The 26,634-nt window shown below is 34.7% G+C and overlaps 1 protein-coding gene across 2 annotated transcripts in view; it reads right to left on the bottom strand.

The window, feature by feature from the left end:
* Positions 1 to 7,128: 7,128 nt before the first annotated feature.
* The window catches only part of LOC149802349 (uncharacterized), a 29,340-nt gene continuing 9,834 nt past the window's right edge, over positions 7,129 to 26,634 (bottom strand). The window contains exons 1-4 of one of the 2 annotated variants that reach the window (XM_089951274.1): positions 26,025 to 26,143; positions 22,787 to 23,148; positions 19,001 to 19,108; positions 7,129 to 7,721 (exon numbers count right to left, since the gene is read on the bottom strand). In XM_089951274.1, coding sequence (XP_089807400.1) covers positions 7,515 to 7,721; positions 19,001 to 19,108; positions 22,787 to 23,020 — 549 coding nt within the window. In that variant the 5' untranslated portion in view covers positions 23,021 to 23,148; positions 26,025 to 26,143 and the 3' untranslated portion in view covers positions 7,129 to 7,514. Of the gene's footprint in view, positions 7,722 to 19,000; positions 19,109 to 22,786; positions 23,149 to 26,024; positions 26,144 to 26,634 lie in introns of those variants that run through there. The other variant, XM_089951273.1, reaches the window with a different exon arrangement.

Raw genomic sequence — 26,634 nt, 5'->3', positions numbered from 1 at the left:
AAAAAGAAACATGCAATAAATGTATGCATTTGAGCCACTTGGAGTGCATACAATTCATTTAGAAATCACGAAAACTTAGAAACATTTAGCTTTTCAAATCTGTCTTACATTAATGAGCTTCGAAGCGGATAAAATTCTTAGTGTTCGTGGTATTATCATACATGAAGTTCGGTAAATTTATGAGCAGCTCCCCTCCCGTTTCTTTGAGAGTCCAAACCCTTAAATTGGATATTCAAGGATTTCAATAAACAGCATGCCATCCTGTGTTTTCATTAGATGGGAGACATGTTGGGAAAAATGTTACGTTGAACAGAAAGTTTGAAGTGATGATTATAATCACCAACCGAAATTTATAAATAGTTCATATCGCAATGATGCAGTTATATATTAAATATGGACTTCCTATTGACTTTGACACCGTGGATTTAGATAATGTCAAGCACTTTGGACATTGTTTATGATTCATAAAATATTTAAATCTGTTGGCTATGTCTTTCCATAATATACTCACAGTTGATTGTGTCAGAATTATCCACACAGCAACTATTATATATGCATCGTTAGAAGTGACAACGTAGCTTGATCAGGACACGCTCCCTTTAGCATAAAAATACCTTCTTCAAAAAATGTTTTAAAAGCTGTTGCCACCAGAAAAGAATGAACAGTGCTTCCACTATAGATAACTGGAGCAAGATTTTATAATCTATAATCATTTAAATAGTATGATTTCACGTATATTGTTTTTTAAAAAATATTCTACAAAACAAAAGGAACTGAAGCATGTGCCGGTGTTATTTAAGTGTATTAGATAACTTCATCGTTTTATTTTAAACTGGTGCGTCTGGTTCTTAAGATCTTTAAATCTCGGTGTAAGGCAAAATGTTATTGCTTCAATCAATGAACATCGTTAACAATTGACATGGTGACTTCAAGGGAAGAAGCAAATTTTCTGCTACTAGATACAGGTGATCTGTGTGTGCGTGTGTGTGTGCGCATGCAGTGCAATCAGTCCAGAGGTCAGAATTTTTAGAATGTTCCATTTAATTTGATGTGTATTAGATAACCGCCCAGGCCAGCCCACGTGGACTGCCTTGGTGTGTCCCTGAGAAAGGCATTTAGGTCCCATTTCCTCAGCATGGTATAGCCATTACTGTGTTACAGGTACCATTCAAACCAAGAAACCAGATCGTATATGATGTGTAACAGACCATAACCTGCACTCAACAGAAGAAAGAACAAACAAATCTGGCTGTAATATGCATCAAGCCGTCTTCGAAAGCCACGGGCGATAATACGCTAAGCTCTCTTGTGATAGAGGATGATAGTGATTGCCGCCCGTAGTTTGACAAGATTTCATCGAGCATGCTGTAATATCAAAGATACTTGATTCTATCTGGAAAAAAAAAAGAGTTGATCTTATGTTAACACCTCCTTTACTCCCAGTCAGTACAAAGTAACTAACAATTGTGGTAGTAAATATTACCCCTTGATGACTCCGCGTTAAGTGTCATATATTTTTTTAAAGTATTATTCACTCGTAACATACATCGTTGTAAATAAGACGGAAAGGAAATTTCCCGATATACAATGCAAGTATGCTTTTTCAATTGCGACTTTTACTCGAAGTTTCTGTTTCATCCTGCCTTGTCTACACTTTAACAACTCTTTGGGGAACAACACTTCTAGTCTATATCGGAGTGAATGTAACCGTTTTGTATGTCAAAAATGAATACCCAAAATAAAAACAATTAAAATTAAATTAAAATCAAGTTAATTTTCTTTCGGAGCTATTGTTTTCAACTTATCTATTCAGTAATTATATTATATACGCAGAGGTCATGACACTTAACTCATTTGAATGGATGAGATATCAATGAAGCAATCACGATCTAGGCACATTCACTTCGAAGTAAATGTAGATAAAGCAACCGATAAATTTCGAGTAAAGGCTGCCGTAAAAATAAAAATAAAATAAAAAATAAAAAACAAACAAACAAACAAACAAACAAAGTAAGGTAGTTCAAAAGTATACGAGGTAAAGAGGTTTGGAATGTCTTCTTTGCGGTGTTAGTTACGAGCAACAAAATGCGTACATTGTATATGACAATTGCACAAAGTCATAGATTTCGAACTGGAAGAATTGGTTGCCTTATACTAACTGGGAGTAGAGAGGGATGTTATCATTACTTACCCCCTTTTTACTGACAGAATCGAATACCTGTGTGCTATATAAAGAGAGCAAGAGCAGATAAAAGGTGTGAGAACGGCTACCGATGGAAATTAATATTACGGCAAACATCTGGATCGGTTTGGACACCTATGAGAATTATCATTACAGTGTTATGTTTTTGTATAAGAATTAACATTTCTGGGATGTGTGGGGAATTGATATTTCTGGGATGTACGGGGAAATTAACATTTCTGGGCCTCTACGAAATCCATGGGTATTCGACATGGGGTTTGTGGTAATATATATATGGAAATTAAAAGTACTTATTGTATGATGGCGGCCTTCTCGTAGAAACTGCTTTGATTATAAACAATGTACTCTCATTTAGCAGATGCCGAAGCTTTTGATGTATGAGATTTTTCGGTGGATGTACTAAAAAAGCTGTTTGGTCCATTTGAAAGTAGACATGACAAAGATGAAGATGTGGACGAGTTAACTGAGTCACAAAAGAAACCTTCAACCAAGCAAACGAATGAACGTGCTATCCGTAATGTCCACAACAAACGTGCGACACGCAGTATTGAATATATCTTTCTGATCATTTAAATAGTTTGGAGACATGATCATAATGGTCAGACTGTGACACTTAATCTCAAGAGTCTATACAAAATAGTTAGAAATGCATATTAAGAATAAGGGTTATCCAGTCTCCATCAAAGACATACTATTTTACATGTCAGTGCAAACACTAAATTCGAAGAAAAAAAATTGCAAATGAAAAAGAACGGGTTTTGGTAGAAAACCAAGAGCCTTAAAGCCAATCAGTCAGGACTATTTCCGCAAGTGAAATGGGCTGTTACACCGCAGATGCTTTGCAATTTTCCACGCTTTACTATTTTTGAGACAATGTTTTGATTCATAATAGCGATAGAAACCATACAGTTCATGTAACTAGCTTGGGTCCCTCCAACAAAGAGCATACAAGTGACTGAGCAAAAACACTTGTCGTCTTTAGCTTGTAATAACAATGGCACAATATGCTTACTGTTTAGCATTTTTAATTTTCCCCCAATGTACCTTTTTTTTAGAATTAATCAGAATTACATAGTTTCTCAAAATTGATCCATGCAGTGAAATTGCACTGTAGGTTAATTTCGAGTACATTTCCAACAAGAAATCACTTTCTCCTTACTGCACTCAAAACAAAATGAACGTGATATTCCCTAACAAACAATATTTAATACTGCGTATTTTTGAGAATTTAAATTCAAGAATTAATATTTTTCCTATATTATGATTCCAGATAATCAATGACAGAATAGAAACACATTTGCTAGTCCTTCCAGTCACATGTAAATAGTAAGGAATTGAACCAGATAATAAATCAAATCCATCACAACTAGAAAGCAGAACTAAGTTGGATGGACAGATAAACTAAAACCATACATTCCAGACAAGACCAACTGGAAAACTTTATTTTAATGCACATTCATTTACAATATGACTCTAACTTTCAATTTTAAGTAGCCCGAAACGAGATTTTTGTTTTAAAAGAATGATTTAGCGTTCGACCAAGTTCAAACATACGGTTATGTATTTACTTTGGAATCCAGCAAAAATGCAATTACTTTATTTCATGTAGTGTGTTCTTTTTATTATTAAGCTTAGATAGAAAAGCAAAATGACTATATAGTTATAGGTTACTGTATTTTTATGTGAATATATGAACGAGTTTTTCGGATGGAAATACTGCACGATTTTGGGTAGTACAGTATATCCATCCGACAAAACGAATTCATATTTTCCCATACGAATGCAGTAACCTTTTTTCATATGCTCATTTTCTTATTCTACCTGAAGCTTAATTATATAAATAAAAATACACTACAAGAAACAATGTTACCGAATGTACGCCGTATTCCAAACTGAATACACAACCGCAGATTCATCACTACACAACAACAACATTTTAATGCACACATAACTCCGCCCAGATAAATTTGAACTTAGTCGCGCGCTAGACATAACTTTCAAAAGAAAATGACGTGTCTATTTAAAATTTAAATTTGGAGTCATATTTTGAATGAAAGTGGTTGAACAACTTTTCCATATGAGCTGGAATGAATAGATTTTAGTATTTTTGTCGATTCCACGAAATTTCGTGATTATGCACTGGATTTATATGTAAAAATTCCACATGAAATACATCGGATTGAAGAAGCGACTGTGAAGCGTGTTGACATCTGCAAATGTGTTTCTGTTTCTGTCATTGAATGTTTGAAACCATAATATGGGAAACATATGAAGTCTTTCAATTGCAATTATCAAAAGACGCTATGGAATGTAATGCTTATTTCATTTTGAGTGCAGTAAGGAGGACGTAGTTGCACTTGGAATATATTCGAAAGTACAGTACAATTTCGAAATGTGTGATCAAGATTGAGAACCTATGACATGGTTCATGTAATTCGGATTTGCAGAACTAAGAAAGTAGATTTTGAGGAAATTCAGGATATAAAACTGTAAGTCTATTTTTTTTCCATTCTTATTACCAGCTCAAGAAGACACGTTTATGCCTTGTCACTGCTTTAGTTCATTCAGAAACAAATTTAATCAACCAAAACGTAAAGAGCCTACTACGCGAGTATACATGAATAAGATTACAAATCAAAAGTGCTGGCGTCTGCGTCCATTGTTTGTTTACAACAGAAAGTAGTTCCTGTATGCACATGAATGCAATATGAGCTTAACGCGAGTTCAATATCGTAGAATATTGCACGATTCTGACAATGTAAAGTTAACGGAGAAAAAATGAGCATATAATAATAATAATAGGGTTACTGCATTTGCATCGGAAAATATGAAGCCGTTTTGGTTCTGAGTAATACTGTAATCCTAACGTATACCTTCATACTGGATTGCTCAGAAAATTTCTTTCATATTTTCATATACAAATGCACTAACCTATACCAATATTGCAGGTATAAATTTCCCCAAATATATCCAAGCAAATTTTGATCGCACTCGTTAAAACTTTTTATGTATGGGAACTTAACATGTATGTGACTATGATGCATATAGGAATAAAACATGGGGAAGCTTATGTACATAGATTTACTATCCAACACGCTGTTACACATACACACAGGGAAAAGAAGAGGGTAAATCGAATGCTTCCACTTACTATCCAATATGTGCAGATATGCATAATAGGAGGGGAGATTAGTTCGGGTTTTTCATACATATATACACACATACACGGCGAGACATACAATCACACATACCAAATAGTCGGATGTGTCTATTTTGTTTATATACACATATATATTTCGACAAAAATAAAAGGACACATGTACACAAGGAATGTGGGGTAATGTCTATATGTTTGTGTTCGTATATACCTACAAGAACTAACGAACTTTAACAGTAAATAGGGCCCTGTGAAGTAATAGTCGTAGACAGATAATAATGTGGGAAACATTCGACACATTCTGTTCAACCTTAAAGGAAGCTGATTGTCGTGTTTAGTTTGTGTTATTTTCAATGTAAAGAAATTTAACAAATATAAACAGTACACACACACACACACACACACACACATATATATATATATATATATATATATATATATATATATATATATATATATATATATATATATCATCATCATCATCATCAATGTTCTTCAGGTACATTAATATCATACTTTGAAAGTAATATTTAAAAATTACTGCTTTTTTATCGGAAAACATGAATGAGGTTTGTTTTCACGGATGGATACTGCATATCGTCAGGAATTGATGTTATGTTATCCAGTTGAAGATCATCAAGAATTGATATTATGTTATCCAGTTGAATAGTGTGTAAGTGGTAACATTTCTCTCGTTGATTACAAATTCAGTTATATGCATTACCACCATTACGTTTTCCATGTAGATTCTGAAAAGCAGTTTATAAACAAAACAGACATCAGTTCTCTACTTGTAAACTTTCAAATGGTGAATTCTTTTTCCTGGCGATTGGTTTTAACATGTTAACACGTGTACAGTGTAGCATTTCCCTTTGCAAACTACTGATCAAAACTATAAGTACACTCGCAAACAACACATAAACCAAATCCAGGCACTTGACAACAACACATAACCCCAGTCTAGACACTCGAAAACAACACAAAACCCAGTCTAGGCACTTGAAAACTACACATAAACCCAGTCTAGGCACTTGAAAACAACAGGAAATCCCAGTCTAGACACTAAAAACAACCCACAAACGCAGTCTAGACATTCGAAAACAACACAAATCCCCAGTCTAGACACTCGAAAACAACACAAAATCCCAGTCTAGGCACTTGAAAACGACATATAAACCCAGTCTAGACACTCAAAAACAACACAAAACCCCTGTCTAGACACTTGAAAACAAACACAAGAACCCAGTCTAGACACTCAGAAACATCACATAAACCCAGTCTAGACACTCAAAAGCAAGACAAACCCCCAGTCTAGGCACTTGAAAACAACACAAAACGCCAGTCCAGACACTCGAAAACAACATATAAACCCAGTCTAGACACTCGAGAACAACACAAAACCCCAGTCTAGACACTTGAAAACAACACAAAAACCCAGTCTAGACACTTGAAAGCAACAGAAAACCCCAGTCTAGACACTCAAAAATAACACAAAACCTAATCTAGACACTTGAAAACAAACACAAGAACCCAGTCTAGACACTCGAAAACATCACAAAAGCCCAGTCCAGACACTCAAACACAACAAAAAAAAACCGGTCTAGACACTCGAAAACAACACAAAACCCAGTATAAACACTTGAAAACAACACAAAATCATAGTCTAAGCACACGAAAACGAACACAAAAACCGAGTCTAGACGCTTGAAAACAACACCAAACCCCAGTCTGGACACTTGAAAAACAACATAGAAGACTAGCCTAGAAATTTGAAGAATATTGTTTACACTGTATTCAAGGGAATTAACCGGCTATACTTACATTCAAATTGTTAACATTATAATGAAAATGATTGTTATTTTGTGCATGTTGTCAAAAGAAAATAATAGTTCATTTTCCACTTCACAATACACACATGTGCAACTGGCTGGTAATGGATAATATTTTGACAGTATGCTTTCCAAGAAATGGAAAGATGTAGATGCAGAACCACATTATGCTTTTGCCGTTTTCAAACAGATTACGAAATCTACGGCAGACGGCACGGGAACTGATGTCTTAATGTCTCAGTTTGTCATCACTAAAAAAATGACACCGTTAAGTAAATGGGGCTTTTGAAGCCACTTCATGACCGTAAAATGGGTCCTCCGTATATTAATCATTAGATAAAAATGGCAGCTGTTTTGCATTTGAAGGAAACGTCAAAGATCTCAAACATAATTCAGTTTGACATTTTAAATGCTCATTTTTACACTCATTTAAATGATGTAACAAGGTCGTTCTTAATTCACTGATATCTTCAGTAAACTTGTCTCTCAGCTGTGTCAGCATTCTTCTCTCCCGTTCTAACTTATTCACTTCCTGCAATAATTAAATCACATAAAATGATTATTTCACGCAATATAATGAACAAATAAAAATAATTGATTTACCTCTAGGTGATTACAAATTATATAAAAATAAGTTTCTAACAATGCAAAAATTTAAATGTCGATACTGAATTTAACATGCTACAACGAAACTGGAAGCTTCATACATACCTAATACAGGTGACAACAGTGAAAGTCTAATTACAAGTTTTGAAATAGCACACTCCCAATGAAGGTTTTGCCCGTATATGGTACACTAGGTAACCTCTTCGATGGCAACTGGGGTTTATATACCCCATCAGTATTATTCTTCTTCCGAAACCTTTGCACACAATTTTTGTTTCACAACTAAAGTGATATTGAAGATATGTATGACGATGCAAGTTTCTAATTTGGAGATTATTGGCCACAATTTTATCCCCTATGAATCGATAAATATCTTATCGAACGGACGGTCCCATAACACAATTTGTACAAAACATATCCAGTACTTGATAAGGTACTGTACAAATGCACAAAATAGGTATACCCATTTGCCATATATATATATATATATATATATATATATATATATATATATATATATATATATATATATATATATATAATGACTAAATAGAGATAAAGTTTTATCAATATTTGTATTATGTATAATGCACACTTATTATAGATATTGAAAATAAATAAATAAATTAAAAAACAAATAATATATTATACCTTGATATATTCTTGACAAATGTTAAAATTTTGTCAGAACTCAATTTATATAATAAAAAATTAGGGCGTGCATAATACTTACAATCAAGTATTTTATAAATAATTAATCATATTATATTGAGAATTAATTTAAAAATGCACTTACATTTTTAAAGAATTAGTAAACTTATTTTTATGATATTAGTTTATACTTTACCAATTAAGTTATTCTGCAAAATAGACTAATATAAAAATAATCTTAACTAATTGTAAACAGAGGACATAATTCACAAAAAAAGAAAAGAAGAAGAACAGGATTAATGAATGTCGTATATTGTTTTTTAAATTTAGAGCTTTGGGATATACCGTATTAAGACGGTGAATCCTAGACCTTTGGGATATACCGTATTAAGACGGTGAATCCTAGACCTTTGGGATATACCGTATTAAGACGGTGAATCCTAAACCTTTGGGATATACCGTATTAAGACGGTGAATCCTAGACCTTTGGGATATACCGTATTAAGACGGTGAATCCAATAGGATTCCCTTAGCAGACGTTCCATCTCAGAATCAGCTTTAATAATAGGTTGGAAGGAGAAATCTTGCAAGTTATGGACAATTTTGTTAAAATGTGCGGCAACACGAGACGAAAATGATTGATTGATATAATTTTTTTTTATATCTGATCTATGTTGGTTCATACGTTTAGATATTTGTTGACTGGTTTGTCCAATATATTCAATGCCACATTTTTTGCATGTTATCACATAAATAACATTTGATGTTGCACAATTATTATCACAACGCATATTAAAAGTTTCTTTCGTATTATTACTACTGAAAGAAGTATTTTCATTAATAAATGAACAGAGCGAACATCCAAGTCTATTACATTTAGTTGATGATCCTATTTTATATGATGATTTTTCTAATTTAGAATTAGTTAGGAAATCTTTAAGATTTTTCGTCCTTTTATAAGCAAGTGTGGGTTTGCTTTCGTGTAGCGATTTAACACTTGCTTTACATGATAAGTTTAATAAATCCCAATATTTATTGATAATCTTACCTATATTAGGCAAACTTGGATTATATTCAATAACAAAAGGAATGATATCTTCATTTCTAAGTTTGATTTTACATTGTAAAGATTCAAGTTGTGTAAGAGAAGATACCTTTTGGAAAGCAGTATTAATGATGTCAACAGGGTTATTTCTATTTAAAAAATGCTGACCTAACTCTGTCAAAGACGATTTAAAAACAGCGGCATCCGAAATAATTCTTCTGTATCTTTTTGCTTGACTATATGGTATCCCGATTTTACATGATTTAGGATGGTATGAAGAATATTCAACATATTGATGAATATTCGTGTTTTTAACATGAACCATGGTAGTAATGTCATTATTTTCATTTTTCACGACATCTACGTCCAAAAATAATACTATAGTTTTGAACATATTGAATGTAAATTTTATTGTTGGATGTAATTTGTTTAAAGGAGACTAGAAATCAAAATTTTCCTTTTACGTATGTAATTCTCTACAGATTTTAATTCGACTGCAATGTTTATAAATTAAATATCGTAAGCGGGTAGTGATTATAATGCGTGGAAGATACCACGATTCCGTAAATTGCCGAGTTTTTCCGAGTTTTAATGAGACGACAGATCACGTGGTACCGTGACGCTATACTAGCGAGTCCTCGAATACAAACATAAACATTGGCGAGCGAGGCAGACAGGAGACCACATTTGGGTTGCACATTCAAAAGTTGAATCTGCAGTCTGATATAATAGTTTATGTACTGTACTGGTAAGTACTAAAAGAAATTTGTTAGGCACAGGCCCCGGGCTGGTGACTTAAATAAACTAAAGTCCTGAATGAAATTCCACAAGCCCGGACAGTTCATACCTGTCAACTCTCAAGCCGGGAGAAAAACCTCCCGATTTTGGGGGTATTTCCTCATCTACATCCCGATCTCGTAATATCTCTCAATTTTGCGCAGCGAAGTCCCGATTATTACATTATGTCTGTCAATTTTCATTTGTCAGAAGAAAAAACCCAACCCCAAACCATTTTTAAATATAACGTATGCAATCCACAGTCTAAACTGCCACACTGCTGACATCGTAGCGATATGACTGAAAAATTGTTAAAGCTACGTTAAAAATTCAAATCACACGCACACACGTCTAAACCCGGCACTGGACGAAACAATTAATATCATACAACAGTTTTTTTCTTCTGTTTTTCTTCTTCAGTAAATAGAACGTGAAGATTAAACATTATTCAAGTAAATTTCAGATTTTTTAAACAACTACAACAGTACTATAGTAAAAAAGAATAATTAAAAGAATAAAATTGTCACCAATTAGCTTAAATGAATGATCACGTTGAAATTTTCTCTGCAAACAAAATCGCATCTCCATTTCCGCCAAAGAAACTCGGCCAGTTAACACCTGACATTCCTCCACCGTATATGAAAAGTTTAATTACCATGATTAACTTACAAGGAATAAAACAAAATATACCATGCAGTATATGTGGCCCTAAAGAACTAATTCTGAATAAATATTTTAATCAGCAAACACTGTTACATGCATTAAGACTTAAACCTAAGAAAATAAGGTGGGGCATAAAACGTGAGAAAAACAGTTGCCACATGTACGGTAACTTGTGACTGCAGATTTGAACTGTTAAAATTAAGTCCATGGCATCGTAAGTAACAACAAAATAGGCATCGTTTATTTGGTAATCAATTGCTGGTGCTTACACATACACACACTGTCGAACATGGTTTCTTTGAAGTATGTCCGAAGGGCAGTCCTTTTCACAAGATCAATGTAAGGATAAGGATTCTGTTCATTAGTCACACCGGCTTTATTGTTTGCGTACTTAAATCAAAACTTTAGCTATTTTGCAATTTAGCCAGAACTGACCAGAATATGCAAAAGGGGCTTGCCATGGGGGAATAAAAAGGCGTATCAAAGCGAGAAAAGGCACGTCAAATGGGAGGTCGCACATTGGGGCAAGGGGGGGGGGGTCAATAGTCCCTCCCCCGTTCTATTGTCAGACAGTTAATGTGAAACTTTGACCTTTTTTAAATCGCTCCTTTTTAAACTGCCCAAGGAATAGTTTTATATCAGTTCCAATTAATACAGATTACCGTTTATGCATATTACATGTATACAATGCATTTTTTTTGAAATTTAATTTTTATAAGATTACTGAAAATTGTGTTTTCTCGAAACACGACAGGTTTAGAATCTTATTTTTAGCAAAGCTTCCATTTGATTAAAATCAAATCTAAATTTCACCTACGACAGTGGTGATTTGATTTAGATTGTGCCGTGTTAAGGCATGTATGTCAAAATCTTGAAAATAAATTTACTCATTTCACCAGCGCGATCAAAGTTTCCTCAGGCAAACAATTTTTGTTTCGACAAGCCTGACGGGCACCTCACTTTGAATACAGGATGGGCCGGAACTAAAACCAGAAGGGGCCCAGGGTGTAGGGCTATCAGATTTGTTTTTAGCACTGCTATTTTAGATAAAAGATATGTGGATTGATTGTTGCATTTTGTGGTCACTTACTCGTCCTTCTGCCTATTGTCGTAATTTACACGTTTGACTCTTTTCCCAGGATTTAAAATGTCCAAAGGTATGTCTGGAACAGCGCCAACTTTTAGTCTAGGCCTAGCATTTGCGTATCTTTGAGCTGCTATTTTTTCATGATCCCTCTCGTAACATTCCTTTGAGAAATGTAACGAGCACATAGTGCTGTATGGTGTTGCTTTGAAATCGACTCGTTTGTAATAATGTAATCATTCTTTCATGATGCCTTTTTCTTTCGGAAAAAAAAATATGTCCACAGGCTTTTCTTAATGTTCTATTACACCCGTAAGCAACGCAAAACGGTATTGTCTTTTACTCTGGCAACTCCCACTTGGGCTGCTGGAGTCGCTACTATGACGTCACATCCCGAAAGTAACCGAATAGGAGCGGAAATTTTGCATACGAGGTCACGGAAATTCAGCTCCTTGAAGATAGGCCAATATTTAAATATTGGCATTACAGTCGCAGATGATACTTCAGAATAAGGTTTTCTGCTATAGTACTTTTATTATTATTCTATATTTCCATTGGTTTCTGGTCTCCTTTAAGCTGTCTATAAAATAACAAAGGTCTTCTAATGAATACCTCCAACTCATAAAGATATCGTCTAAAAATCTTAACCATACATCTAGTTTTAAGAAGCATTTATTTAGAAAATCATTTTCTAATTTTCCCATAAATAAAGATGCATAAGCAGGTGCCATAGGACTACCCATTGCTGTTCCCATTTTTTGGAGATAGGTTGTATTACCAAATTGAAAAAAGTTATTTTCGAGCACAAGTTTTATCAAATCACATACATGTTCTTTTGATAGTTTATATGTATATTCGTTTTCTTAATATTTACACGCTTGATATAGACGCCGGTTTCCCAAGAAGTTCCAAGAAATCTTAATGCAAACAATGGAGGAGATAGTAGAAAAATAAGCAACAAAGATAAAGAAAAATACAGAAATAGCAAAAGAAATAGTTCTGAAAGGGATTCAGCATTTATGACAAACGCTAACTACTTTGATGTAAGCTAGCAGCACAGAAGCGATATCTTCCATGTAATCTGACTTTTGTTTGAGCATAGGCGATGTGTCTTTTAATCAATTTTTGTTGCGACAGCTTATACAGTGTCTAGGGATTTATTTGCCCTTCTTGCCATGTTCCGTGTTTTTGTGTGGGATTTTGGTTTGTTCAGTGTAGATTTTAAATCCTTGTTAATACTCTTAAGGCACAGAGCAAAAAGATGAACACCATCTAAACAATTAGTTACATGGAAAATAATATCCCCTCCATTTGAAAAATCATTTGACACCTCATGTGATTGGAAATTCATACAGCTCTTTAAATATAGATAGATCTGAGTTCTACAAATTAAATGGAACAAACAACTTCATCTCCAAAGATCCTAATATACACATCAAATCAGATCCTGATATACACATCAAATCAGATCCTGATATATACATGAAATCAGATCCTGATATATACATCAAATCAGATCTTGATATACACATCAAATCAGATTCTGATATACACATCAAATCAGATCCTGATATACACATCAAATCAGATCCTGATATATACATCAAATCAGATCCTGATATATACATCAAATCAGATACTGATATATACATCAAATCAGATCCTGATATATACATCAAATCAGAGAACTTGAAGTTTTCGTCCCGTCGCATGCAGAGATTCTGAGAAACAGTTGTGCTAAGAACACCCTTTCAAAAATATTAACTCCAGCTACTGTCACACACACACACACACACACACACACACACACACACATATATATATACACACACACACACACACACACACATATATATATATATATATATATATATATATATATACATACACACACACACACACATATATATATATATATATATATATATATATATATATATATATATATATACACACACACATATACACACACACACACACACACATATATATAACACGTACGGACAGAGTATAATCCAATGTAACTTGAATAGTCCACGTCCACTATCATGATCACTATTATTAGGAATTTCAGGACTTTTCTTTCAATGTACACCAGGAGAGCAATGCATCCGTATGCATCACCATAGCCTAGAGAGTAAATATTGTTCAAGAGTGAAAGTTACTCTGTAGCACCCGAAGATTATTTTCATATTCATTCTAAGGACAAGGTGATTTCAGATAATTTCTAACAACAGTCAAAACTAAAAGAGTCAAATATAAAGAGTTATAAGTTCTCGTGGAGAAATCGTCAGCGTATATTACACAATTGAATTATAGATGTTCGAGTTGAAACAGCGCTGTTCGAGTTGAAACAATAGTGTCGGGATGAAAATTAGCATAGTTTGCCACTTTCTATCACCCATGACAGTTTCAAATCTCTCGTGTGGATCGTATTTTGCACACCTTCAGAATTAACAGCTTCGACTATCATTGACAACATTCAACTGGTACAACATCACCGATTGAAAAACTAACGTACATATTACTCATGTTTCACTTCTTGTAGGCAGTGGACGACGTTGCAAAGTGTTATCCATGGATCAACTCCTGTCTTAGAAGAAGAATAGTAAAGATTAACGATGACCAAAACAACATGATTATTAGTCCGTGCCATCGTGGCAGAAAGCAGAGACAACATATTACATCCGTACCTCTAAGAAACGAAAAGAAGCAGAGACACCTTATGTGCGTGGACCGCATGAAATGCAGAAATTTTAAGAAGTATTAGCTCCTCGCTATGCTTTGAAAGTTTGCACACAAGTCATACGAGGATATATGTTGCGAGTTTCTAATTCTCAGATGAAAAATGCATACACGTCTGTCATCACTACAATCATTGATATACCAGTTCAAGCAGATTTCTTGGATAAATACACTGTTGTGATAAATGTGACAAAGGATTCAACAATCAAGAACGCAATTGACATTGAAGAGAATGATATTCTTAGTGTTTGGCGTCGTGTCTGTGTGTCCAGACAGATAAAGAAGGGTTTGTATTTCACACACATGAGGCCAATTGGTGCGTCTAGCTTGTTATGATTAGCATAGAACGAAACCATTTAACAGATGAAAAGCGTTTGCGAATAACTAGAAGTGTCTGTACAATCCTTCTAATCGTAAAAATTCAGACGTTTGTCCACGACAAAAACGGTTTCCTATTTGTCATCAAGTAGTCATTTTAAATCAACAATGTAGCAGTTTGCGATACGTCAGCGAAAGGGAAAATTAATGGATAACCAGAAGTAAAAAACAGAGACTATACGAATGTTCAAACATACTACCAGATAACCCAAATATAATTCAAACTAGCCAGAAAGATAGGCACAATACTGACTCCTCTGTGCGTCTAAAGAAGGACTTTAAATATCACTATGGGAGCTTGCCGATGACCAACAAATTTAAAATGCCACCTTGTGCATGCCCATCTGAACTCATACGATCCAATGGAAACAGGCATGTATAGGAAATGTCAGTGAAACCGTTATTTACGTCCTGTCGTGCAAGATTTGTGCTATTCAATATGTTGGCTAAACAGTTCTCGTAAGAAAAAGAATGAACACATGAACATTCACAATAGTCATGTCAGAAAGAGTGTCCAAAAAAAAGAGAAAGAACTCACTACCCAGACCAACTCAGCTAGACACTGTCCAGTTGTCGAAATGCTGCTCATTATATCCAAGCAGACATCGGCCGACAATGAAGTAGGCAAAAAGGGAATGTTTTGTGTAGGATGCAAATATATGGCGAATTTCACTTGAACAAAAACTCTAATCTAAAAGCGTTATGTGTTATGTATAACTCAATGTGCGCAGGTTTCTTTCCTATTACATGTATCTCGTTCCGTTTCGCTCTAATCAAGGTACATTAAGTTAAATTATTATTGTTATTATTATTATTATTATTATTATTACTTCTTTCTACAACATTTCTTTGTATTACAGTCATACATTTGTTTCTCGCAATGAAAATGATATCCGAGAAGTAAAGCGGAAAACGAAAAATAATGCATCACTAGAAATAGCTCCTTTTTGAAACCAGATTTCCTCGAAGTAACACGGTTAACAAGGCCACACCAAACTGTATATCCCCATTATAAATCTAGTTTGCATCCAAATGTGTTTGCTTTATTCTTAGTTACTAAGTACCTTTCTAGATATGTACTTATTTGTACTATTATCTTGTTCTTTTTTTTCTGGATAGTTTTGCTTCTATACGCCAAAATGAAACTATTTTTTTGTCGTATAGTATAGACCCAACTGGTAAACAACTGTTGGACGGAAAGATAAAATGAGAACCTGAAAGGTTTGAAGGCTAAAAAGAACAAAGCAAAGACAGATGAAACTGTCAAACGACAAATGGATGCCAACTAACAAAGCAAAGACAGATGAAACTGTCAAACGACAAATGGATGCCAACTAACAAAGCAAAGACAGACGAAACTGTCAAACGACAAATGGATGCCAACTAACAAAGCAAAGACAGATGAAACTGTCAAACGACAAATGCATGCCAACTAACAAAGCAAAGACAGATGAAACTGTCAAACGACAAATGCATGCCAACTATATACATGAAACTACGAACTCTAGAGTCATGTAAATTTAATAAACACTTGAGGAAATATTCAATTACAAGACACGAGTGGATAGAGCCTTAGAAGAGACAAGTCTTTTGAAAGAAAAGGCAACCATTAAAATACTTCTTAGCTCGTAACAAAATATGGTCTAATGTTGTTTTATTGTTATCCGATAATTATTTGCTTATAAAATGAATTACAACTCGAAACATTAAATGAAGGAGAAGTCGCAAGCTCCCACATATCACGTCGACATTTTTAATAGTAAAGATATTAGATGTTGTTATCATGTGTTATAGTGGTTATTAGGTTATAAATGATACAAGAAAAGCAAGAACAATCAAGTATATGAGCGGATGTGAAGCAAAGCAGAAACCAACACGATGCTGATTATTGACACTGAATCTGCATCAAGAAACCAACACGATGCTGATTATTGACACTGAATCTGCATCAAGAAACCAACACGATGCTGATTATTGACACTGAGTCTGCATCAAGAAACCAACACGATGCTGATTATTGACACTGAATCTGCATCAAGAAACCAACACGATACTGATTATTGACACTGAGTCTGCATCAAGAAACCAACACGATGCTGATTATTGACACTGAATCTGCATCAAGAAACCAACACGATGCTGATTATTGACACTGAATCTGCATCAAGAAACCAACACGATGCTGATTATTGACACTGAATCTGCATCAAGAAACCAAAACGATGCTGATTATTGACACTGAGTCTGCATCAAGAAACCAACACGATGCTGATTATTGACACTGAATCTGCATCAAGAAACCAACACGATGCTGATTATTGACACTGAATCTGCATCAAGAAACCAACACGATGCTGATTATTGACACTGAATCTGCATCAAGAAACCAAAACGATGCTGATTATTGACACTGAGTCTGCATCAAGAAACCAACACGATGCTGATTATTGACACTGAGTCTGCATCAAGAAACCAAAACGATGCTGATTATTGACACTGAATCTGCATCAAGAAACCAACACGATGCTGATTATTGACACTGAATCTGCATCAAGAAACCAAAACGATGCTGATTATTGACACTGAGTCTGCATCAAGAAACCAACACGATGCTGATTATTGACACTGAGTCTGCATCAAGAAACCAACACGATGCTGATTATTGACACTGAATCTGCATCAAGAAACCAAAACGATGCTGATTATTGACACTGAGTCTGCATCAAGAAACCAACACGATGCTGATTATTGACACTGAATCTGCATCAAGAAACCAACACGATACTGATTATTGACACTGAGTCTGCATCAAGAAACCAACACGATGCTGATTATTGACACTGAATCTGCATCAAGAAACCAACACGATGCTGATTATTGACACTGAATCTGCATCAAGAAACCAACACGATGCTGATTATTGACACTGAATCTGCATCAAGAAACCAAAACGATGCTGATTATTGACACTGAGTCTGCATCAAGAAACCAACACGATGCTGATTATTGACACTGAGTCTGCATCAAGAAACCAACACGATGCTGATTATTGACACTGAATCTGCATCAAGAAACCAAAACGATGCTGATTATTGACACTGAGTCTGCATCAAGAAACCAACACGATGCTGATTATTGACACTGAGTCTGCATCAAGAAACCAACACGATGCTGATTATTGACACTGAATCTGCATCAAGAAACCCAAACGATGCTGATTATTGACACTGAGTCTGCATCAAGAAACCAACACGATGCTGATTATTGACACTGAATCTGCATCAAGAAACCAACACGATGCTGATTATTGACACTGAATCTGCATCAAGAAACCAACACGATGCTGATTATTGACACTGAATCTGCATCAAGAAACCAAAACGATGCTGATTATTGACACTGAGTCTGCATCAAGAAACCAACACGATGCTGATTATTGACACTGAGTCTGCATCAAGAAACCAACACGATGCTGATTATTGACACTGAATCTGCATCAAGAAACCAAAACGATGCTGATTATTGACACTGAGTCTGCATCAAGAAACCAACACGATGCTGATTATTGACACTGAGTCTGCATCAAGAAACCAACACGATACTGATTATTGACACTGAGTCTGCATCAAGAAACCAACACGATGCTGATTATTGACACTGAGTCTGCATCAAGAAACCAACACGATGCTGATTATTGACACTGAGTCTGCATCAAGAAAATATTTTGAAAAGAGCTTTAAGTCTATAAAACCGGACAGGCCTAAATCGATACAATAGGAAATAAAGCCATGCCTTTCAGAAAAAATGGATATTTCAGACAGTTGAAGTTCTTCGAGAAAAGAAGTAAAATAAAAATACACACTGTCATAAGTTCTTTCTCCCTCTGCCTGAAGCGCACACGTGACCGGAGTGCAGAGGCTCTATTCTGGTCAAGTCTCTTATTTCGTTTCAGTATTTCCTCCTCAGATAGCTATAAGAAGAATAAAGAGAACTGAGATAAAGATCTCAAACAAAAATATGGGCATCATCACGATCATGACAGGGTTAAAGGTACAAATAGATGAATAATAATGATTCAGCTGGGGCTGCTTAGGTGTATATGACAATGTTTGGAAAAGGCAGGTCTGACACAACACATTTCTAGTTTGTTGCTGGCTTTGTGGATGCTGTTGAGAAAGTTTGGATTTTTGTAGCCACTTATGTGTATTGCCTGTGTTTCTGAAACAGTCTTTTCTGTTGTAGTTCCTTCCACAGAGCATCGTGAATTTTATCATATCTGTAGCTCAGTAAATTTTCAGGGCAGAGTCATTAAATCTAGCTAAAGTACCTAATTCGTTCCACACAAAGTATTTAAAACTAATTCGATACTGTTAGCTACATTTAATGACTGTCCTGAAAATATACCAAGTTACAGATAAAATTCACCATGCTTTTTGTAATTTCTAGCACGATACTAAATAAATCAGCTTCGTGTGCGTGTGTGTTTGTCTCTCTCAAAATGTTTTGCATGGTGCATTATCACAGACCTTAAGTTGCTGTACGAGTGAATTTCTTTTTGTGATATATCTATTGTTGTTGTTCTTGTTGGATTTTATAACAACTCCGTCAGGCGAATCAGAAGACAACAGTTTTTTTTTCTTCATTTTTAAAAGAGTTCCTAGCACGTGGACACAATAACTGAGACGACCGGAGTGAGACAACCAGACTGAGAAAAAAAAAGTACGGTTAGCAAGATTTCTCTGTCGCATGGGCGAGAAAGCTGTCAAAACGAAATTTCCAACCGTAAACATCCTGCTACAATTTAACTTTTCCGACGTCTTTTCGATTCAGTCAAGACTCAGCAAATGCCCTTTATGACTTTAAAGGGTAAAGGATTTTAACATTATAAATTCCTATTTCGTTGATTATCATTAAGACTGCTTTGCGCTGTTTCTACAGATTTAAGAGATACGTCGAAAATATACAAGATTTTCATGAGAGATGATTTTTCCTTGGCTTACACAACGTAGTGTGATTTCTTCTGTGATCTTTCGGTGTCGTGACGTCAAATAGTATTTTTGAGGACTTAAGTCATGCTGTTGCTGTGGAAATTTTGTTACACTGAAACAAGTTAGATTTTAAATTTGTCACTAGATAATGTGACATACAATGATAGACCTTCGTTCTGGTGAATATGACGAATTATGAACAATTAATCATATGAGATTGACGTCTGCTATGCATCGAATAATGTGAAGTTTACCGGTTTATAAACCATCATATTACTGTCAACAAAGGCCAGTGATTGTGCTATGTATATCTATATTGTGTAGACTGATAATGTGTGTCCATACTTGTAGATTGTAATGATCATTTACCAACAACATATTTCTTAGACCGCTCCGAAGGCCTAGTGGTTAGAGCGTCCGCCTCTGATGTGGGAGGCCGCGGGTTCGAACCCCGAACGAATCATAATAAAGACTTATAAAAATGGTACTTACAGCTGCCTCGCTAGGCGCACAATATTAGGAGGTTAGTGCTAGGACTGGTCGGCCTGGTGTCAGGATAATGTGACCGAGTGGACAATGATGCTATATGTCTGCGGCATTATGCCCCAGTACTGGACATCACTATAAACTGTCACACTGCAGATATCATAGCAATATGACTGAAAAGTTGTTAAAACTACGTTACAAATCCAACACACACACACACACACACACACACACACACACACACACATTAGCTAATTTCTGTCCATCATTATAGCTCAATATTTTAAGATAATGATGCTATAAATAGGTTGTTTATTTGGGTTTTAGTTTTAAGCTTAACCTAGATAATGGACCTAAATTACAGATTGTGGTAATGTTCCATTGGTATCACTGAGTATTGCGACATACGTCAGGTGGAGTTGTGTTGTGACATACGTCATGCGTGGAAGTGATTCGGCACAGACCATGTAAGAATACATTGCAGCACAGGATGTTAATAGAGTCGTGAGGATTTATGTAAGGAGGAAAAAGTGAACAATTATTCCCTCTTATTCCTATTCATACTATTTTATTTTAATTTCAGTCTGCAGAAGTATTTAATCTTGCATTTGGTTTTAATTCGAAAGAATTAGTTATTTAAATTATTTATTGGAATTACCAATGACTATTCCGACTAAACAACATATTGGAATTATTGTGAATTCATTCATGGATATTTTAGACATTGCCATTGTGATACATCGAAACTTTTGGCGTTTCAGCATGTTCAATACTAATGGTACATCAACACATTAGAGATCTCGGATTCATTTGAAACACCATTCTTTTGGACTTGTGATATAACTTTAAGGATTAATTTGGATTTAATTCAAATACGGTTATATTTCTTTCAAATACTCATTTTATAACATAGATAATTATAGTTTTGTTAAGTCTTATCAAATGTGTTGGTTTTACTTTTTTATGTTACTATGTTTAGGATCACATTGTCGTAAACAAGAAATTGAAGATAGTCTGGGAATCTCATTAAACATATCAGAGAATTTCTATTTGTTTTTATATATAAAAAAATCTTAATTCGTTTTGTTTTGGGAATGTTCTTATTCACTGGTATTCTACTTCACATATTTGAGAAATCATTAGTAAAACGAACAAGCTTACATAATGTCATCTAAAGTGGAAAGATTTATTTTAAATTCTGCCCAGGAAGGATTAGAGTTTTGGGAAAAGGAATTAAGATAAAAAGATGGAATTGCAGACAAGAGAGCATTAGTTTTAGAATGATATGATACAAATGCAAGGAGAGAGAGAGAGAGAGAGAGAGAGAGAGAGAGAGACAAAGGTATAAAGAAAACAAAGAGGCAAATGCAAATTCAAAGAGAGAAAGAAGAAAGGGAAATGCAGTTTATAATAAAATAATAAGAACTGACAGGCTAAAAGTACTCTTCCCCACACAAGTTCGGGTTTTGATGTCATCGAACTAAACAGTATTTTGGGATTATTGAGAATTCATTGAAAAACATTTTGGACATTGCCATTGTGATACATCAAGACTGTTGGCACTTCAACATATTCAATGCTATTGGTACATAATCACATCAAGATCTGGAATTCATTCGGAACATATTTGGATTTGTGATACGATTAATTTTGACTTAATTAACATACTGTAAGTTATTCTTACATTTGAATTTTATAACTAATTGAATTAAATTACAAAACGTGTTGGATTTGCGTCTTTCTATTACTGAGTTTAAGGACATTAAGTTGGAACGATTCTATAATAATAATAGTGAGCGATGTCTGGGCCAACGTATAGTCCATCAGGTAAGTTTCTTGGTAATGAGACTTATTGATCGTTTAAAAGGTTCTCTTATTTTCATTTCAACGACAATATCAATAAATATTTCTTTCAACTCAGAAACATTACTTTACACAGGGAAATAACACACAAGACAAAATACGTAACAGCTTAATGACATGCAGCGACGTCAGACAGAGCAACAACCTTTGTTCTCTACTAGATTGGCCTCTTTTTACGTTTATAAGTGTAAACATTTTTGATATTTTAATCTTTCAGCTAAACGCATTTGTCCAAATGAAAATGTAAATGATTTCTCAAGTTTTCTCCTAGTATATGTGCATATGTCTCCGTAAATAAACAAGCGACTCACAGAATAAAGTTTGGGCGGTTCTTCTCCAAGTTCAAGTTCCTCCTTTCCTTCTGAGAGCCTCCTACATTGAATCTTTAGGTGTAGTTCGCGCTTTAAAAGTGGAGTTACCGTTCCCTGCAAAATCGAGTCCGTATAGGCGCGCTCGAGTGTCTGATCCTGGATATTCAAATTTTCAATTGGAAGGGAATTGGAAGAGGTGCGGCGAAATTCTTCAATGCATTCACCACAGAGCATTTTTAAGTCATGACTGAATCGGACGGACAAGAATTCTCGGATAGATTGATAAAAAAATGACTTCTCCTTTCGATTCTTTTGACACGTTGTGAGATTGTTAGTGAACGCAGCTCTGCATAGTGATCCAGCTGGAAAAAAAATATCCACTAATTATTTGATTATTCACTAATTACTTGATTATCCACTAATTACTTGATTTATATTTCTAGTTTCTCTCATGATTAATAGAGAATGCAAGCTTATATTAGAAATAAAATCAAGGAAGGCAGAATAATTTTTTACTAATATAAATTCTTGCATTTGAACATAATTTTGCTATTCGTCAAAGAATTGGGTTGCTAAAAGTTGGTTTCTGCTATTTACTTACCGGAATGAAATTGGTGTCCAGTCAAGTCACGTATGTATTGACAAACATAATTATTTTCATTACTGACGTTAATTCGTAGCTGCTTCAGTCAAGTACTGTTATCTCCTTCCTACATATATAAAACTTAAGATTCTCCTATGTATTTTTGTATATTTTATATGAATCGAACCCCCATTTGTTAAAATCTATATAATGTATAGAGGATCTCAAATGGGTAACAATTTAATATTAAATTTATGAAACGAGTTTAATAATGTCCAGCTTTTGTCCAAAATGTCCAATGCGTGTGATGTCACTTTGTTTGATACGGTGCACAGTACCGGTTTGAGTTGGACTACACAACACAGTGAAATCCACATCACAACTAAACATCACATTGTTACGATATTTTGTGAAAAGAGGTTTACTGGATGCAGAAATACACATATTTACTGAAATATATTTGTGACCGGATATCTGCAGTATTTGAGTTGGAACATTAGACTGTACAGAAGACGTAAAGAAATTTCTTGTTGAGTCGGGCTTGCATCACATATTTACCGCGTAAGTAAGATGTGGTTGGATAAAGTTGGGGAGACCGATTTATATCTACATTCTTCTTTGAACAAAGGTGAGTTTATTTACTTCAGTAAGTTCACATTTAAATCAAGCTTTCATATATGGTGGATTCCATGCTACATATATACCACTCATCCATTCCCAATCCCACCCTCGTTATCATCTAAGCAATACCGACAGTTTTACTTGTTGTTATTGTTCTTACCTTGGAGTTTTGCCATTTTTCATGCTATGATATGTTATATGTGACATAACAAACCCCTGTGTGGGTAACTTGGTAATATTGAAACAAACGAGACCATTTTTCCCCCAATTCCCTTTCGCGAGTCGAATAAAAAAATGGCTGCTGAAAATGTTCAATGAAAATAAAAAATTCCAGAAGGTGGGTTTAAAAATGTTTTCCCAAGATCGCAGCCAATCACTAAAGAGAATACTGCAAAATAATTTCATAGGCTTATTTGGACCAATCAGAATCACATAAAGTGATATGTTCACATGTATAATATCAAAAAGATGAAACTGCACACACTGCAGGCAAAGTGTACCGACTATGTGATAAAATTTGTTATTTGCAAAACTTGTTAACAGTAACATAAAAAGACCATATACCTGTACAAATGCATTATGACAGCTAGCCATCAATGTTTTCCAAGAAAATGTTTCTCATTTAGTCAAGTATCAACTTTCTTTGCTTTGCTTTACGACTGATAAGGGATTGTTTGCGCAGAAACAGGCAATACTATCTTCTAAACATCCATGTATATGAATACAACTATTTTACTGTTTCAGATATATTTCAAAGCAATGATTTACCTGATCTCTTTAATGACTTTGAATTACAGATACTGGGAGAGTATTTGATGTTTGTTGTGCATGGTTTACATTAACAACGCCATTATTCATAATACATCATACACTGTGAATTAATTCAACATATACCAGTCTAACCACAACAGACACTGGGAATTATTTCAACCTATAGCAGTTTAACCACATCATAAACTGGGAACTAATTCAACCAAACCAGTCTACCTCTGATACACTAAACAAGAAATTCATTTATGGCGTTATTCAATTAGGAACATGACTATTTGGTATTGACTTAATTATTCATTACTTCCCTTTACATATTTTCTTTTGAAATGTACGAAAATTATATAGAAAGAGTTGGATGAATGAAGGGAAGCCGACAAACGAACACAAAACGATGATCGAAACACAACGGACCGTCAGGTTGATCCCGCTATGTATTGTGGGTATGAAACATTTACAATATGAAACTGTCAATGAGTAACATGTACAAAGATCTGTTATAGAAATGAAATAAGAAGGAGATAACAGATGCTATAGAAATGAAATAAGAAGGAGATAACAGATGCTATAGAAATGAAATAAGAAGGAGATAACAGATGCTATAGAAATGAAATAAGAAGGAGATAGATGTAAAACCTTTAAAGTTACATTTAGAATATAATAAATACAGCTCACTACGAATTAGAAAGGAGTACAGAACTGACGAATAATCAGAGGTTATATAACTGCCTCATTGTGTGTTCATTATTTTGAAATGGAGGAAATTTTACATATCAAACCTACGTTCATGAGCAGATATCTTTTTTAATAAAAACAAACAAAACCGCGCCCTATATTTACGCTGCTAACAAAGAAGAGAAAGCTATAAAGACGCACAATAGGTCCACAACACCGTATAACGTATCTCTCACATCATTGTTCCTGCATGTACAAATCCAAATGAATCATCTACCTGTCAAGTATAAAGTTTCAAACAAATGCTAATCAATGCACGAATTATGGTATCATTGAATCAAACTCTCTGGCAATAAAATACTTGCAGATTGTTTCTTAAAGGTTTTAATCCTGTACAAGTCCCATAATGCGCCGGTAGATCTAGGTCTCTGCAGTTTGCTAGGAGTAATCAGTAGAACATACAAAATGGACCCTGATTTCCCGGCACATTATGCAAATGCAGACCAATGTCTATGTTGTTTGCAGATGGAATCGATTTATTAGCAAGTATGGACGGTATGTCGCCTTGCCACAATAACAACAATTACTTACCATACTATTGCATATCTTTCGTATGTTATGCTGAGAATTTTTCCAGTTCAGCACATAGTACACTCAAATGTCAAGGTTCACTAGACAAGGATTGAAGATTTCAATTATACATAATTCTTGGAAAATCAGCATACAATGCGATGAAAATTTCCTGTGTCTGACGCAATAGTTACTTGGAAATATAAAGGACACACTAGGATTACGCGACTTTATAAATATAAGTACAACAACATTTTTTTTTTTGTGGTGTAAAATGATCTAGAATTTTCAGACAAAATCAAACGTTTTGATACAAGGCAAGATGTACGTGGTTGATTTTTGTAAATCCGCGGATTCGATCAATTCACAGCTGCTTAACTAATTACTGAGTCTTATGTAAAACACATTAAAGTTATCTGACGCATCGGGACCATTTTATGCACGGGAAAATGCAAGATTTTAATTTCTACCTATCGTGTCCTGCTGTAAGAAAAAAATAACGTATGGTTGCCCACATTTAGCCAGAGTTACAGACCGGTCATTTTCTTAAAGTTTTAGACAGACGGCCTGGAAAGAATGGGAAAATTAAGCGCAGTGCCATATGCTTTACTGTTCGGATTAAAAATTCGTA

The sequence above is a fragment of the Sinohyriopsis cumingii genome, chromosome 3 (genome assembly GCF_028554795.1).
Source record: "Sinohyriopsis cumingii isolate HCF-2022 chromosome 3, ASM2855479v2, whole genome shotgun sequence".
Classification (NCBI taxonomy): Eukaryota; Metazoa; Mollusca; class Bivalvia; order Unionida; family Unionidae; genus Sinohyriopsis; species Sinohyriopsis cumingii.
The sequence above is the reverse complement of the archived record's forward strand: the minus strand, read 5'-3'. Positions and strand labels throughout refer to the sequence as shown.